Source organism: Saimiri boliviensis, chromosome 8, assembly GCF_048565385.1.
Source record: "Saimiri boliviensis isolate mSaiBol1 chromosome 8, mSaiBol1.pri, whole genome shotgun sequence".
NCBI lineage: Eukaryota > Metazoa > Chordata > Mammalia > Primates > Cebidae > Saimiri > Saimiri boliviensis.
The window spans coordinates 99,267,511-99,283,229 of record NC_133456.1 but is presented as its reverse complement, the minus strand read 5'-3'; the positions used below and the strand labels follow the sequence as shown (position 1 = coordinate 99,283,229).

The window sequence follows — 15,719 nt, the reverse complement described above, 5'->3', positions numbered from 1 at the left end:
GAACAAAGAGTAACCTTCTGAAAATGTACAAATACACTACATTCTGCATATAATTGCAGAGAGAGTTCGTAGACTGCCTGAAGCCCACCTATGTCTTCTGAATTCATGGACCCCCGGTTAATAACTCTTGAGCTAAAATAAGCAGGATCAAGTCCAGACAGCCCCATTTGGCATTACAGATTCTTCTATTTCACTCAAGTGCACGGCCATTGGTTATCAACTTGTTCTTCCTCGTATACTCCCCCTTGTGCTCTGGATTGTATAACTTTGTTAGACCATCATTTTGTACTCATTTGCTCTGGATTGGGCCTTTTGTCTGGATTCTGGTTTGGGAAATACCATTTTGACCTATTGGTATCTATGTTCTTCCAACAGCTTGATTTAGAGGAAAAATCAAATTTTCTAATTCTGTTAATTTTTAAGGTGTCAGTAAAATAACTGGTTTCTCTTTCTGTCCTCAAGAAATTAAAGAACCTGCTTCCTTGTGCTTTAACCTGGTACAGGCCACTCTGCTCTACATACGCTACCAGTTTTCTCACACCAGATCTTCACCTGTCCCCACTATGGTAGATTAAAGCAACAACCTATGCATGAACCAAAGTAACCCAATCCTCATTGGAGTACCAAGCAAGCACTGCACAAAAGTTAACTTCCATTAATGAGCAGAACCTCCATTTTCCGGATGGCGGAGACTTATATCTACCTTAACATCATTCAATCAACAGCCCGTCTGTATTACAGTAGGGCTCTTTCACCATGATCTTGCAGGTTTCCTCAATTACTGTGAAAACATTACATTTTATAATTCAACTTATTCAACTGGTAATCTTCCCCCATCCCTTCTGACATAGCCTCCTTTCTTTTTAAATTGTTTTCATCTGTGGCAACTTTACAAAAACTGAAAAAGCATGCCAGGTGTTTTCTCAAATTCAATGAATGCAGAGGTGGTTTAATTTTCTTACAGCCTAGGAGGTATCTGGTCTGAAAACTTGATTCTTGGAACCTCTAGAAAGGTAGATGATTCCACAAAGATTCAAACTTTCTCTCTGTTCACATATCCCAATAAATTATTATGAGTGAACGCTCTTCCGATTGGAAGTTCAGGGCTTTGAGAAAATCTCTCCATTCCAGACACAGAATTTCCCCTAAGGACTCTGATCTGCCTTAGCTATAGACATTTTTGGGCAGTACTGCCCACTTCCGACCAGAACACAATATTAAGGCAGAACCAACATCCTTGGGGCCAGTGCTAGAAGAGAGGTTGACACCTTTGTCATTTGCCTGATAATTATCCTCTATTTTTGTTGAGTTATTTACCTCTTAACTCTTATTACCTGGCTAGAGCTACCATATCCACTTCTTCCTCCTGCCTGCATTCTAGGTTCTGCCTTTTTTCCAGATCCTATGTGTATTTTTTATTAAATTAGTCTGTTCTCATCATGCTATGAAGAAATATCTAAGACTGGGGAATTGATAAAGGAAAAAAGTTTAATTTACTTACAGCTCTGTATGGTTGGGGAGGCCTCAGGAAACTTAACAATCGTGGCAGGGAGCACCTTCACACAGAGCAGCAGGCAAGAAAATGAAAGCCCAGGAAAGGGGGAAGCCCCTTACAAAGCCATCAGATCTCGTGAGAACTCACTCACTATCAGGAGAACAGGATGGGGGAAACTGCCCCCATGATTCAATTATCTCCACCTGGTTTCTCTCACGACATGTGGGGATTATGAGAACTGCAATTCACGATGAGATTTGTTTGTGGACACAGCCAGACCTTATTATGTGTCTACTGCTTTGTATATCAACTATTGCCTGCCTTGACCTCTATCTGCCCGACACAGCCAGCTTAACCAGATGTGTCTTATTTTAAATTACAGTGGCAAACCCTAGAAACTTAACAATGATTAAGAAAGCTATCTCCTAGCATTCCTGTATTGAAAGCATATAATCATGAAGAAGTGTAAAAAATGTCCTGCTGTTAGAAAACTCCTTTATAAGTAGACTTGCTCAAATATTGTTCCTTATACTGTTATTAAGAACGATGTAACTATCAATAGCAATTTATAACACTTATTTTTACTTACAATCATCAAAATAATATTTTTTAGACACGGTCATGCATTGTCATTTTATGTCAGAAATACAGTTGAAATATCTAAACGCATAAACACACTTTCTCTGAGTTTTATTTGTTGAGTAAAGTTTTAACAGGCATCTCAACTGTGGAAAGCCCAAATCAAATATGCCTTTGACCTGGTACCAGTAGGAGGAAGGTGTTAATTACCGTGTCGCCGTGAGGTTTATGAACTGGCATTAACATCTCAGCAGGAGTAAAAGTGGCACAACAGCAACTTCTGAGAATGGATGAATGAAAGCATCATTACACACAGATTTATTTCCAGTAACAAAATGTCATGCGTTTTTATTTTAAGGATACTGAACAAACGTTATTTTTAAAGGACATTATGCTATCAGTAGCATAACTATCTTACCATTTTATGATCTGCGTAATTAAAACACAAATACTTCTTGGTGTAACAATTCAATGAAAGTATTTGGTTAACATGTTACTTCATCTTTTAAATCTATTATAGCCACCCTGCAGTCAGCACTTTTGAGGTTTAGCGAACACAGCTGCATTTTGACAACACTTGCAGCAAGGTTGAGAAACTAATCGTTCTCAGTATCTATTTAAATTATTTTTATAAATCTTTTCAGTAATTGTAAATATACTGTTTTCTGAAAGCAACAACTACGTACTCCAAATTTCGTCTTTTCAAATTAATCATTTGGGCCAGTTTTCCCGATAGAATCCATGCCAAGAGGGTTCTGTTTAGAAAATTGCATTTAGAGCCATCAGGAAAATCTGAATGATAAATCTAAGCATTTTAGGTCAGAGACTCCAGAATAGTTTTGGATATTACTTATTCAGTGAAAAATAACAGGAACTATGTATATTTTAAAACATTTTTGGAACCACATCCTTGAGATTAAAGTATTAACTGAAGCTTTTTCATAAAACAAGGTTATGGCCTGCCTGAATTCTAACAGTAAGTGAAAGGAGCAAGAGATTAAAATGATAGGATTACAGGACATGGTTCATGACTGGTTTAAAATGAATGAGCAAAAGCGTTAATAACTTAGCCTGTGCCAGTTAGGGCCAGATTGCTTGACATATATCTGTGTATCAGGTGAACAGAGGCCAAAAGTATTTGCAAATATGGTGCCATCTAAATGTAACACTGCTTCTGCGAAAAAGATTGATTTTTTTTTGAGTCATCGTTGAAGGAAGGGAGAAATCATAACTTTACAATGGAAACCTAGCTGGTGTTAATTTCTGAAAATATTTAAAAAAAAACAAGTTAATTAAATTATGTGTAGGTGATGAACTAGTTCCACAGGTAAATATTGTAATCTAAATTATTGTCAACTTTTTTTGCAAAGATTCTTACTCTAATAGAATATTCTTCTCTTATTTATTATATCCTAAGAGTTCATATGACACATTCTTCCATTTTAATCACAAAAATAGAATTTATAAAGGTTAATTTTATAAACTTTATAAAGGGTATTAATAATCAAATCTATGACAATTTTTGGAAGGAACGAAATTATTTAACAAGGAATTATTTGTAAGTTGCTTCTTTTTATATTAATCTCTGGTACCTCTTTATATCATCAAAACAGTTTGACTTAATATATTTTTTCTAGAACATACTTTAATAAATAGCAACTCCTTTAGAATTAGCTAGAACATAAAAAAATTAGAATTAATATAACACAAAACAAAAAATTATTTTAATGTTCTCATTTAGTTTAATGCAACATTTACATTAGTAATGAGACTATCATTTATAAAAAATCAAATGAAGCCAAGAGAAAACAACATTTAGGGAACATTAAAGATACTTTAAAGAACATTAAAAATACTTTGGTTTCAAAAGTAGTGTTTTAAATGGGATGAATATAATGGTATGTACTTAGAGTCATAACTTCAATTAAATAATTATTTAAAATTTTGCTACTTATATATGTACCGTCATTTGAGAAAAAATTATGATTATAGTTTGATATAAGACTACACATTTCTTAAGACTCGGGATCATACTTTACAACTCATTTTCACTTCCTCCTGTCCTCAGCTCGTCTCCTGAACGTCGTAAGCATCCAGCTAATCAGTTTGCTCATCTTAGGCATTCTTCCAATATTGGGTTTTACATTTAAAAGAACCATCAGATAAGCTGGATTTTGTCATTAGTGAGCAGATAGCCTGTGTGAGCACAGGTCAGGTACATGACTGGTGTGAAATCAGTGCTTGCTAAATCCGAAAACTTGCCTTGTTCCTATTATAGAATTGCCTTGGCCATAATACTGATCTCATACAAGAGAATAGGGGAAACAAAAATGCAACATCCGTGATTCATTTTGCATAATTGCTGTAATCTAAAGTTAAATAGTTATAGATTCGGTCCAGTTTTGACTCATACTAAAGCTAGCAAATGGTCTGAATTCCTATTAGACTTTAGATGAGAAAGTAATAATAGTTCACAGTGTTTGCATTAATATTCTGATTTTTTTTTCCTTTTTGTGTATGAAAGCTGAAAATAGAAAACTTCTCCATGAACAAGAGGTTGAAAAGTGCCTTGTGGCCCTTTTGGGTTCTGAAAATGATGGAACTAAAATTGCCGCTTCCCAAGCTATTTCAGCAATGTGTGAGAATTCAGGCAGCAAAGATTTTTTCAATAATCAGGGTAAGCCAACTGAAAACAACTCTTTTGAGCATTTTTAGGTTACCATGTTTTCGTGCACATGGGCATTTTAAAAGTCACATTTTTACCTTTCTCTTTCTGTAGGTATTCCACAGTTAATTCAGTTGCTAAAAAGCGACAGCGAAGAGGTATGGGAAGCAGCAGCTCTCGCGCTGGCAAACCTAACCACGTGCAACCCCGCTAATGCAAGGTAAGTTCAGAGACCCTCCCCCAACACCGACCGGTGGGGCACTTCACAGTCCAAGACGTTCTAATGGTAGTATTTTGACTCTCAAGGTAGTCTACGAATTTCTCCAGATGGTCTATCTTTGGGTTATTCTTCAGAATTCGTTACGAAAACAGAATCATCAGATGGGCCTGTTTTCCAAAAATATTACAAAATCTTAACTGTGTCTGACTTTGTTGGGAAAATGTGCAGGCCATTTGATTTCAGGGACCAGGAGGACTCTTGTAGAAGCTTCTACAAATAAGACTAAATAATGCTGGAAATGTTAAAGACTACATAGTATGAGCATTTGGTAAATCTGGAAGAATGCTTAAAGAACCATTTTAAAAGGATATGAACATTAGATAACAGAGAAACAGTTAAAAGGTCAGTGGCTCACGCCTGTAATTGCAGCACTTTGGGAGGCTAAGGTGGGCATATCATTTGAGGTCAGGAGTTCGAGACCAGCCTGGCCAACACGATGAAACTTCGTCTGTATTTAAAATACAAAAAATTAGCTGGGCATGGTGGCATGTGCGTGTAATCCCATCTACTGGGGAGGCTGAGGCAGAAGAATTGCTTGAACCTGGGAAACAGAGGTTGCAGTGAGCCGAGATCGTGCCATTGCACTCCAGCCTGGGTGACAGAGTGAGGCTCCACCTCAAAAAACAAACAAATAAACAAAAAACATATTACGGGCAAATACTGTGAAGACAAGTTAAGGAATAGGAATGACTTCTGCATCCCATACACTCTGGTATCTAATATTCATTTTAAAATTACCAAAATAATCTCCCAGCATTTAAGGAAATTGAGGTTTTTCAAGGTTACATAATTTTCCTGGGTACACATTTTTATCAAAATCGCTGAGCTGGAAATCAATGGAGGTCTGTCAGACTTCAAAGTCTTTCCTCTACAGGAGATAAGACTGCCTTACAAAATAGTAAGCACTTCTTGAAGGCAACTTCATAAAGGAAATGATTACTTGCCCTCCCTACATCTCATTTGGTATATTAGTTAGCTTTCATTTATTATTGCTTTGTGATATTGTGGCTAAAATGATCCTTTTCTAACTTGAAATAAATCTCTGCCTGCATCACATATATAATAGTTGTTAGCCTTTCTTTCCCTTTCTCTTCTCCCATACACACACAAACACACACACACACACACACACACACACACATATCTTTTTTTGCGGGGGATGGAGTCTCACTCTGTAGCCCAGGCTGGAGTGCAGTGGCGCAATCTCAGCTCACCACAACCTTCGCCTCCGGTTCAAGCAATTCTCCTGTCTCAGCCTCCCGAGTACCAGGAACTACAGGCACGCCCACGCCCAGCTAATTTGTGTATTTTTAGTAGAGATGGGGTTTCAATATGTTGGCCAAGGATGGTCATGATCCGCCCACCTCAGCCTTCCAGAGTGCTGGGATTATAGGCATGAGCCACCAGGCCCGGCCCATCCAAATATTTTATAGGACTCTAACGGAATGACTACAAATCTAACTGCCTGATAAAAACATAACACAAATGCATAAGCGTCAAAACAAAACTGTGTTCCTTCGGTAGCTACCATCTTTGACATAGTAATTTCCTAAATTAAGGGTCATCGTTATCTCTATGAAAGCACCAAATTTCTGGAATATTGAGTCCTTGTAAGTAGCAATTTGAAAATAGCATATTCAGTGATTTTTCCAGTACGGTTGCACAATGCAAAAAAAAATCTTATCAGAGACACTAAACCACTTCTCTCTCCAGTCCATTTAAATTTGCATATTATCTAGAATACTTTAACAGGCCTCCAGAGTGTACAGCTATCTTGACTTGACGTGAGTTTGCCCGGCTTGTATTTTTTGTTTTATTTTATACAAAATCATAGAAAATTAGGATGGTAAGTAGTTCTAAAAGGGGCTGCCTTCAGAGAGAGAACCGCCTTCTCTCTCAGTTTAATTATCTGTTTGACACAATTTTTGTCATCTGACTGATTATAGTTCCTTTGGTTACCACAGAAAGGTTAGGCAGGACTAAATGACGCCTGACTTCTCTACTACAGTTAGCTTTATTTTCGTAATTTAATGTTATTCTTGTAAATTTTTAATTGCAGTCTATTCTGTTTATTTTTTTAATTTTAAATTTTGTAAGGGAAACGGGACATGAATGAGAATGGCTTTCTGAATGTTCTCTGAGGTTTATATCGTTTTTACCTGGGATTTTCTGAGTTAAAAAAATATTGAAGATGAATGCTTTTGAGGAGGATATGGAATCAGATTTGACAGGTTTATGCCAAATGCCGAAGACTGAAGTTGCAAAAGATTCTAGAGTCAATCAAAAGGAATGAACATGAATAAGCCACTTACAGAAGGACTCCTTCTAGAAACCTCCTTGAGTTCAATACCTAATGCCAAATACGACAGAAATGAGACAACAAATGTGATTGGCTATTTTTAATAAAATAATTTTCTACTCAGATCGTCTTTTTAGAATTGTTAGCTTAAACTCAGCCTTGGTGAGTATTTCGTGTCACTTTTAGTATCGGCTCCTTCCGTCATCTCCCCTAGGAAGCATCATGGCTTTGCTGCTGGGATAGTGGGAATCAAGGTTTTCTAATTATTTTTCTGTCATACGTAAGTAGTATAGGAGGCAAAAACCCAGCTAACTTTCTCCAGGTGCATTTGGTAGCATTTGAATATTTGATCCTTGCTAGCCTACTTTTTTAAATGCACATAATCACTGCAAATACCCCATTTTGTGTGTAGGTTAAAATGTAACCCCTCTCCGACACACATATCTTAACGTGCCTAAAATGAAATTTTAAAACCCAATTCTTAAACTCAGGGCATCTTCTGGAATTGGAGGCTCATTTCATGCATTGAGTAATTGCTGGCGTTGTCATGGTAACATATAATGTTGGTGCAATTTCCTTTATGTAATAGATTTTTGCTTGGAAAGTTGTGGGTAGATCAAAATTTTCTAAATTAAATAATCAACCTGGGGAAGGAGAAATGTACTTTGTGGTAACCCTTTTTGTAAAGCTAACAAGTGCTTTTTTATTTAAAATATTTTTATAATCTAAAAACAGAATTTTATAATCTTTCTGTAAATTAATTTATAATCTAATGTATCTGATTTCAAATTTTCACACATCTTGCTTTCTCATAACAAAAAAACCACACTCAAATGTAATAAAATAGTACAATGATGAGCAATTTTAGTAGCAATCATAAATAAATAATCAGACCATTTATAGCCTTATGTGGAAGATTTTCAACTTTATTAAAGTAATCTGATCATCACCTTAATCGATGCCAAAAAATCTTGCCTATTTGGTATTCTTTATGAATGAGGTTTCCCAGATACTCAAGTTTAGTGGATTTTTAAAAATTTACTTCTTTAATCCAAAAAAACTTAAACAAATTTGTGATGTTTGAATTAAAATCTAAAATCTTTTCCTCTCAACCTTCTGTTTTTTTATTTTTTATTTTTTTATTTTTAGAGAGGGTCTTGCTCTATTGCTCAGGCTGAAGTGCAATGGTGCAATCATAGCTCACTGCAGCCTAAATCTCCTGGGTTCAAGTGATCCTCCTGCCTCAGCCCTTCAAGTAGCTGAGAATACAGGCATGCACCACTCCACCCAGTTAATTTTTCTTCTTTTTTTTTGAGATGGAGTCTTGCTCTGTCACCAGGAGGGGGTGCAGTGGCACAATCTCGGCTCACTGTAACCTCTGGATTTCAAGTGATTCTCCTGCCTCAGTCTCCCGAGTAGCTGGGATTACAGGCGCATGCCACCATGCCTAGCTAATTGTTGTATTTTTGGAAGAGATGGGGTTTCACCTTGTTGGCCAGAATGGTCTCGATCTCTTGACCTTGTGATCCGCCCACCTCGACCTCCCAAAGTGTGGGAATTACAGGCGTGAGCCATTGCATCTGCCCTTTTTCTTTTTTTAAGAGATGGGATCTTACCATGTCGCCCAGGCTGGTCTCTCAAATTCCTGAGTTCAAGCAGTCCTCCTAGCTTGGCCTCCCAAAGTGCTGGAATTACAGATGTGAGCCTCTGCATCCAGCTCCCTCTCAGCCTTTTAAATTGATCACGCTGTTATTAAACTTTGGTGGGGACAGTTATGGTTGCCATTTTGACTAAGTGGCTGCCATATGACCCTCGGCGGTGTTCTCAGGGCCCCTTGGAAAGAGGGGCTCCCTGTCCCACTCACTGGGAATCCATTCAGGGTGGCAGCTCCTTTGACCTTCGATGTATTTTGTTGATTACTTATTAGGCTTTTGAGAACATTCAGTTTTTTTCATTTTCACTGCTATCAGTGGATCTGATTAGCAGAGCTCTAACTTCCTCCCTGCCAGAGTTCCTTGCAAATCTTCCTTTCTGTCCATGAAAAGCTTGGATACCAGGTAACCCAGCTTTGTCACATTTTACATAAAACCCAAACAGGAGGGCCTGATGCCTCTTCTCCAAGTACATTTTTTTGCTTCTCAGAGGCCATTTCCCACCGTGCAGATAATTCTCGTGTATGTTGTGGGCATGTGAAACTTCTAGGTATTTGAATTACGGATACTTGAGATGGTAGTTTAAAAATTATTAACGAACATGAATACTTTTACTTACTGAGAAGCTAATGTTGTAGAGAAAATGGACATAAAATATATCCTGGAAGTAAATTCCACTTCCAGGAGTATTTTGTCTTAGGTCTTTGTAGTGACCCCCCACTCTTGCCTGGAAAATCTTTTCCTTGGCAGCCTGTGGTTCCGTCTCTCACCCCCTTCATATCTCCGTTGGAATGCCACCTTGGCAAAGCGACTTAGCATTACCACACGGCTTAAGATCGCACCCCACACATGCATATTCTCAACGCTCCTTCCCTGCTGCCCATTTTACATATGCTTATCATTTTCTAACATAGCATGTAATTCACTGGTACACTTGTCATCATTTATTTTTTGCACTGCCCTCCCCTGCCACACACACACACACACACACACACACACACACACACCCCAACCACTAGCATCCATGCAGGGAGCAGCCTTCTCTATCTAATTCACTGAAGCATCCCAAGCATCTAGAATAGTGTTCATCCCATGTTAAGCATTCAGAAGAAAATAGGCTTACATCAAAAATAAAACAAAAAAATGTCCGGACAAGGTGGCTCACATCTATAATCCCAGCACTTTGGGAGGCTGAGGTGGGTGGATTACTCGAGGTCAGGAGTTCGAGACCAGCCTGGCCAACATGGCGAAACTCTGCCTCTACTAAAAATACAAATAACTTAGCCAGGCATGGTGGTGCATACCTGTAATCCCAGCTACTCAGGAGGCTGATGCATGAGAATCACTCGAACCCTGGAGGCAGAGGTTGCAGTGAGCTGAGACTGCGCCACTGCACTCCAGCGTGGGCAACAGAGCGAGACTCCATCTCAAAAAAAAAAAAAAAAAAAAAAAAAAAAAAAAAAAAGAAAACCAACAAAAAGAAAACAAAAAGGAAAAAGAAAAACAACCAAATGTAAAATGACAGTGAGGAAAAAAAGTCTATTTGACAAACAAAATCTGTTGTCAAACAATCAGTCAATGCCCGTTACTTAAAACAGAAAGCAATAATCAGCGTTGTTTTCCTTGTTTTCATATAACTTGGAAAACAGAAGCAGTAGTGGCGGCTTCCCTGTAAGAACCTTCTATTGACACTTCGAATTCTATATTATCTGTGGAAGAAAGATTACTTAAAGTGGATAAGAATATGAAAAGGCAATAAATAAGAATAAAAATAATTATTTTTATAAAGGCATAGTGAAAGAGGACAGCCAGATTCACTTACTGGCAGTGAAAGAAGGGTAAAGCAAAGTAAAACGATTTTCAAGTGAGTAAATGAAATGTGACAAGGTTAAAACAATGCCCATAGGAAGGAACAGATGAAAATGGAAACCAAGAAGCAATAATAACTTTTATAGAAAAATGTAATCCATTTAGTTGATTGGACACATATCCTTTGTTGGTATACTGCTGATCTCTTTGACGATTCTCAATTTGTGATACTTTTTGGAAATGAGAAAGCTGTTAATTTTTGACAGAGGAAATATTATTTTCAGTTAAATTTCATCTCATATTTATCCTGAACGCCTTTATCCAATTAATTATATCAAAGTTCCATATTATTTACGCAAGTACTGGGGGAATTATTCTTCCGAGGAGCAGACCCTACATATTAAAAGAATATTAACAGCTATTAATTTATAACATCACTGCCATCTATTGGATCTGATCAGAATTAGAGTTTAAGTTACTTCAAGAAGAAAAAGGGTTCAGTGATTTTCACTTACCTTAGCCAGTGCTAACCACGTTTGGCCACTGGTAAACCATGAAAAGATTAGAATAAATGTTCAGAACTAATAAAGATTAGTATGAATCTTGGCTAGATAGTTTTCAAAAGATGCAATTATCTTAGGAAATAAAATGCAATGAATAAAATAAAAATATAACAGTAATAACTACAATTATTTTAATGCCTATAGAGAAGTGAGAACTGTAATTTTGTTATAGTAAATGCATGATCATGAGTCCCTAGTTTACACATTGATCATACTAACACTGATTCTTCATAATTATTGCATGTTATATCCACGAAGAACTGAGTGATTTCCCCAAATCTTAAAGATCCTTTCATCTCCATTTTTTTTTCATTTTTAATTTTTTGTACTTCTTTTGACTTTCCATGACCTCAGTGACCCAAGAAAGTTCTAAATGGTAGCACATATAGTGGTGACTAAAAAAATTAATTAATTGATTACTGGTCCATCCCCAGCTTCTACAATACCAGAGACAAAAAGCTCTTCCCCAGAAACTGTCTTGCCATTGTGTTTTCTATGGTCAGCATCGCACAAGGGAATAATGAAATACATAAGCAGTACACCCCAAAGGGACTCCGAGAACAGCTAGAATGCCTCCAAATTATATGGATGTGCATTTGAGTACTTTGGAAACCTTGGGATGTCCTCGTTATATATGGCTGACTCCTCATTTTGCATTATCAATATTAAACATTCTCTTTGCTAATACAAGAAATAAAGCATTGACTAATTTTAATACTTATTAGGATTATTTATGGAGTATCATGCCCAAGAATGCCATGTAATTTGTAGAGAGAACTTTAAAACGTATGCCGCATACAGAACTTCACTTAGCGTTCAAGCCAAGTCAATACTCCATCTAGTGCTTCAAGAAAAATCAGTACTGCACAGTGACCAAAGTTCTTATCAATCATTTCAGTATTGTCAAGGAGGGGCATGATCTTAAGTGATTTCCTGAAATGTTAAATTTCTCCATCAGAAATAGAAAGCACTTTTCAAGCCTTTTAAAACATTTCTATCCCATTCAGTAAAGTTGGTGGGAAGAGAATGTACTTGTGTATTTATTGTTACCATTTCTTTTATTCTGTTGATTTTAGGCTAATGGTTATTCCTTAGAATTGGCTATATTTCATGGCGGAATTGGCTGTATTTCATGGTGGAATGAAGGCTGAGTGCAGTGAATGATGACGATCGTTTTGAAGGGGGGGGATCTCCTCTTAAAGTTAGCAAAATAAAAACCATGAGTTTCCATCCTTCTCCATCCCTGTACAGGGAGAGATGAAACGACTAGACATGTGTCCCAACACCCTTTGAAAAATCAGTGTTAACACCCTGTTCTTAGAGCACACTTCATGGCCAGTACTCACAGACCCACTTACATAAGTAATCCTGTCGTTTAGAATACTTTTACTGAAGAAGCACTGGCCATAGAGATAATCCACAGTGATTTACAAAATTAAAATGTAGTCTCATGAAAAATGCAAGTTCGTGTTGTAGGCTTGATGTATAGGTTGCCCTTAGTATTGCTAAGGTTGTACAGCTATTGTCTTTGTTGCATAGGGCTTTTTATTTTCGGAGTTCCATTTTCCCTTCTAACAATGCAAGGAACCGCGTCTTTATACTGACCCCTACTGGCAGTTTAGGAGGATGTTGGGGGAGGGGCAAAAAAGTAATGGAAGGATTTCTCTGCAGTTTAATGAAACGAACATTAATTTAATTTGAAACACTCTCTAGTGTATCTAAGATGAGATTTTAAAAACATTCTTAAAAGATTCCTATCTGAAAATTATTCCAACATGGTGCTTTTAGAGATAATATTTTACTGCTAAACGTCTGTTTAACAAACGCTTGTGTTTGACTTTGTCCCGTTAAGATATAGCTATTTACACTTGTTTTGAGGCATTCATTGTACTGGTAGCTGGACATCTTCTGTGCTATATAACCAGACAGGATAAACATAATACTCTTGAACAACATAAAGTAATAGATCTCATTGCTATTACGGTTTCTCTAGAGTTGATTTTTGCTCTTGATTTTGTACAGTAGATGATTTTGTTTTAAATTCTTATTTATATCACTTTGTTGTAAAATTTTACATACTTTGAATTAGAATACTCACAATACGAGTATCTTGGAAGATAACGAACTAATTTCATAACTTTTTAGGAGGTTTTGTTTTGTATTAAGGATAAACGTATTATTTTGTATTAAGGAAATACGTTCTCTGGAAGAACGTATTTAACATATTAATTAATACCTTAAAAGGCCTCTGGAATTAATAGACAAAATAAATAGGGAAAGTCTTCATAGTAAACCTGAGAATTATTCTTGCATTATTTCCGTCCAGGTTTACTGAATGGATGCTTTTCATTTCTGCCCCTTAGAGCCTAGATTCCTCCCTGCCTGTTGGAATCTTGTTCTAAACATCGGTTATGCTGAATTGGAAAAAAAAATCATAGTGAATTTGGAAAACATAGAATGAAAAGCTGAATTCTGCAACAGAACAAGTAGATTCCACATCCCCATTTCGTGTCAGTGGATGCCCACCTGACCTTGACCAACAGTTTGAATTTGATTAGCCACCAATTTTGTGAGGCTAAGTGAATCCCATAAAATGTTCAATTAGAAAATTATCCATGCTACTTTTATTACCTACAGTGCAGAGACTGATATTTGCATAACCTCATTTTAAAGTTGCTAGTACTCTCTTTCAGGTTTAATTTACATTACTGATTTTCAGAGGAAATCTTTATATTGTATGATTTTTTTCCCCCTCTCTTTCAATTTGAAGCATGCTTAGACCTATGTAAGTTTATTTTTACCAACCCTTGACTTTTTACGTTAATCATGGCTCTTGATTTTTCTTCACTCTGGAAATGGTCCTTACGGCTCATTGATTACACTTGAGTGGAAAAGCTTGAGTAGGATTCCTGAGGAAACTGCCCCAGCTCTAGTCCTGCAGGTGTAGGAGCTTTGGCTGTTTAACCAAAAATTCTCTAAAAATGAAATTTTCATGCACACACACAAGTTTTGCAATATGATCGTATGTGTCCATGATCTGAAAAAAATGATGCTGTTGTTGAAAGCTGGCAGTTACAGGCCAGGTATTGAGCTAAGTCCTTGAGTGGAATATGTCAGGAAATCCCAGAGCAGTCCTACGGGGAAAGGAATATTACTGTCATGCCCATTTTGCAGATGAGGAAACAGGCCCGGTGCTTACTCATGGTCACAGAGGTGGTCTGTTCTGTAGGTCCCCAGGGAGCTGGTAGGCACTGAAGCTCATATTCTCCACCCTGGCAACTTTTCTTTCATTGTCTCCTCATCAGTGCCTCCAGGACCCAGAACTTCTCCACATTCCCCACCAGAAACCTCTCCTGTCCGGAAATTCACGATCTCTTCGAATTCCTCCAGACTGAATGGTCAGCACTCCTTGGACTCACTCCTGCAGGCACCTTTGGAGACATCTTTCCTGCCTTCCTTTCCCTTTCTCTTTGCTTCCCACCCTCCCTCCGCCTTTCTCCCGGGGTTCAATTCCCCAGGCCTCCCTCTCCTCCTCTCTTCTGCCTCTGCCTCCTCCTCTTTCTCAGTTTCCATTCCCTAAGGAATGATGTCCTAAAGCAAGTAAATTCTTGTTGTTTTATTTTGTTTTCCTGATAATAATGTACTTTTTAAAGCTTAAAAGGTTGAAAAATGTAAAAAGTAATGAGTTAAAAGTCAGAAACCCATGGTTTTTCCCGTCTGTTGATTAATTTGCTTTTGAACAAGCTTTAGTCCTCCTGCATCCTGTCTTTTTTGACTATGAAACAAACAAGTAAAAATGAATCTACATGATCTACTGTATTTTGTGCAGGATAAGTGATTACCCCCTCACGAGGAGTCTGGAATCCAGCTTTCACTGGGGGCCAGATGTGATCTGTCTTTATAGCTGTTAACATTTCATTCCCAATGGTAGGGAACTTACCACCTTGAGAGTAGGGATTATTATTATTACTATTTTTTGGTAATGATTCTACCATTATCTGGGTATTCTTTACCTGCTGGGCACTGTGCCAGGCTTTAGGGGTACCACAGGAAAGGAATGCATCAGGCCTACATTCCAGTCAGGGAGACCAGTAGTACCCGAATACTTTTAGAAAGATAATTGCAGAACAGGTAACAGTATAGGTAAACTTAAAACAACGCAGTGTGGAGACAGGGCCACGGCCCCGGGGTTAGGAAAAGGGCCTAGAGAAGGGCACCGGGCTTGTCAAGGAAGGGTTCTCTGAAGAACTGACATCTGAACTGCTGAGAATAAACCATTCCTGGCAAGTGCAGAGACTTGTTTTGTTTGCTGTCACACTCGAGCATTCGGTGTCCTTATTTAGTTAAGAAAATCAACAACATGGTATCTCTAATTAC

The 15,719-nt window shown here is 37.5% G+C and overlaps 1 protein-coding gene across 1 annotated transcript in view; it reads left to right on the top strand.

Annotated features, from left to right (window-relative positions):
* The window catches only part of ARMC3 (armadillo repeat containing 3), a 101,289-nt gene that overhangs the window by 38,885 nt on the left and 46,685 nt on the right, over positions 1-15,719 (top strand). Inside the window, exons 9-10 of the mRNA XM_003930665.4 lie at positions 4,599-4,751; positions 4,854-4,959. Coding sequence (XP_003930714.3) covers positions 4,599-4,751; positions 4,854-4,959 — 259 coding nt within the window. The remainder of the gene's footprint in view (positions 1-4,598; positions 4,752-4,853; positions 4,960-15,719) is intronic.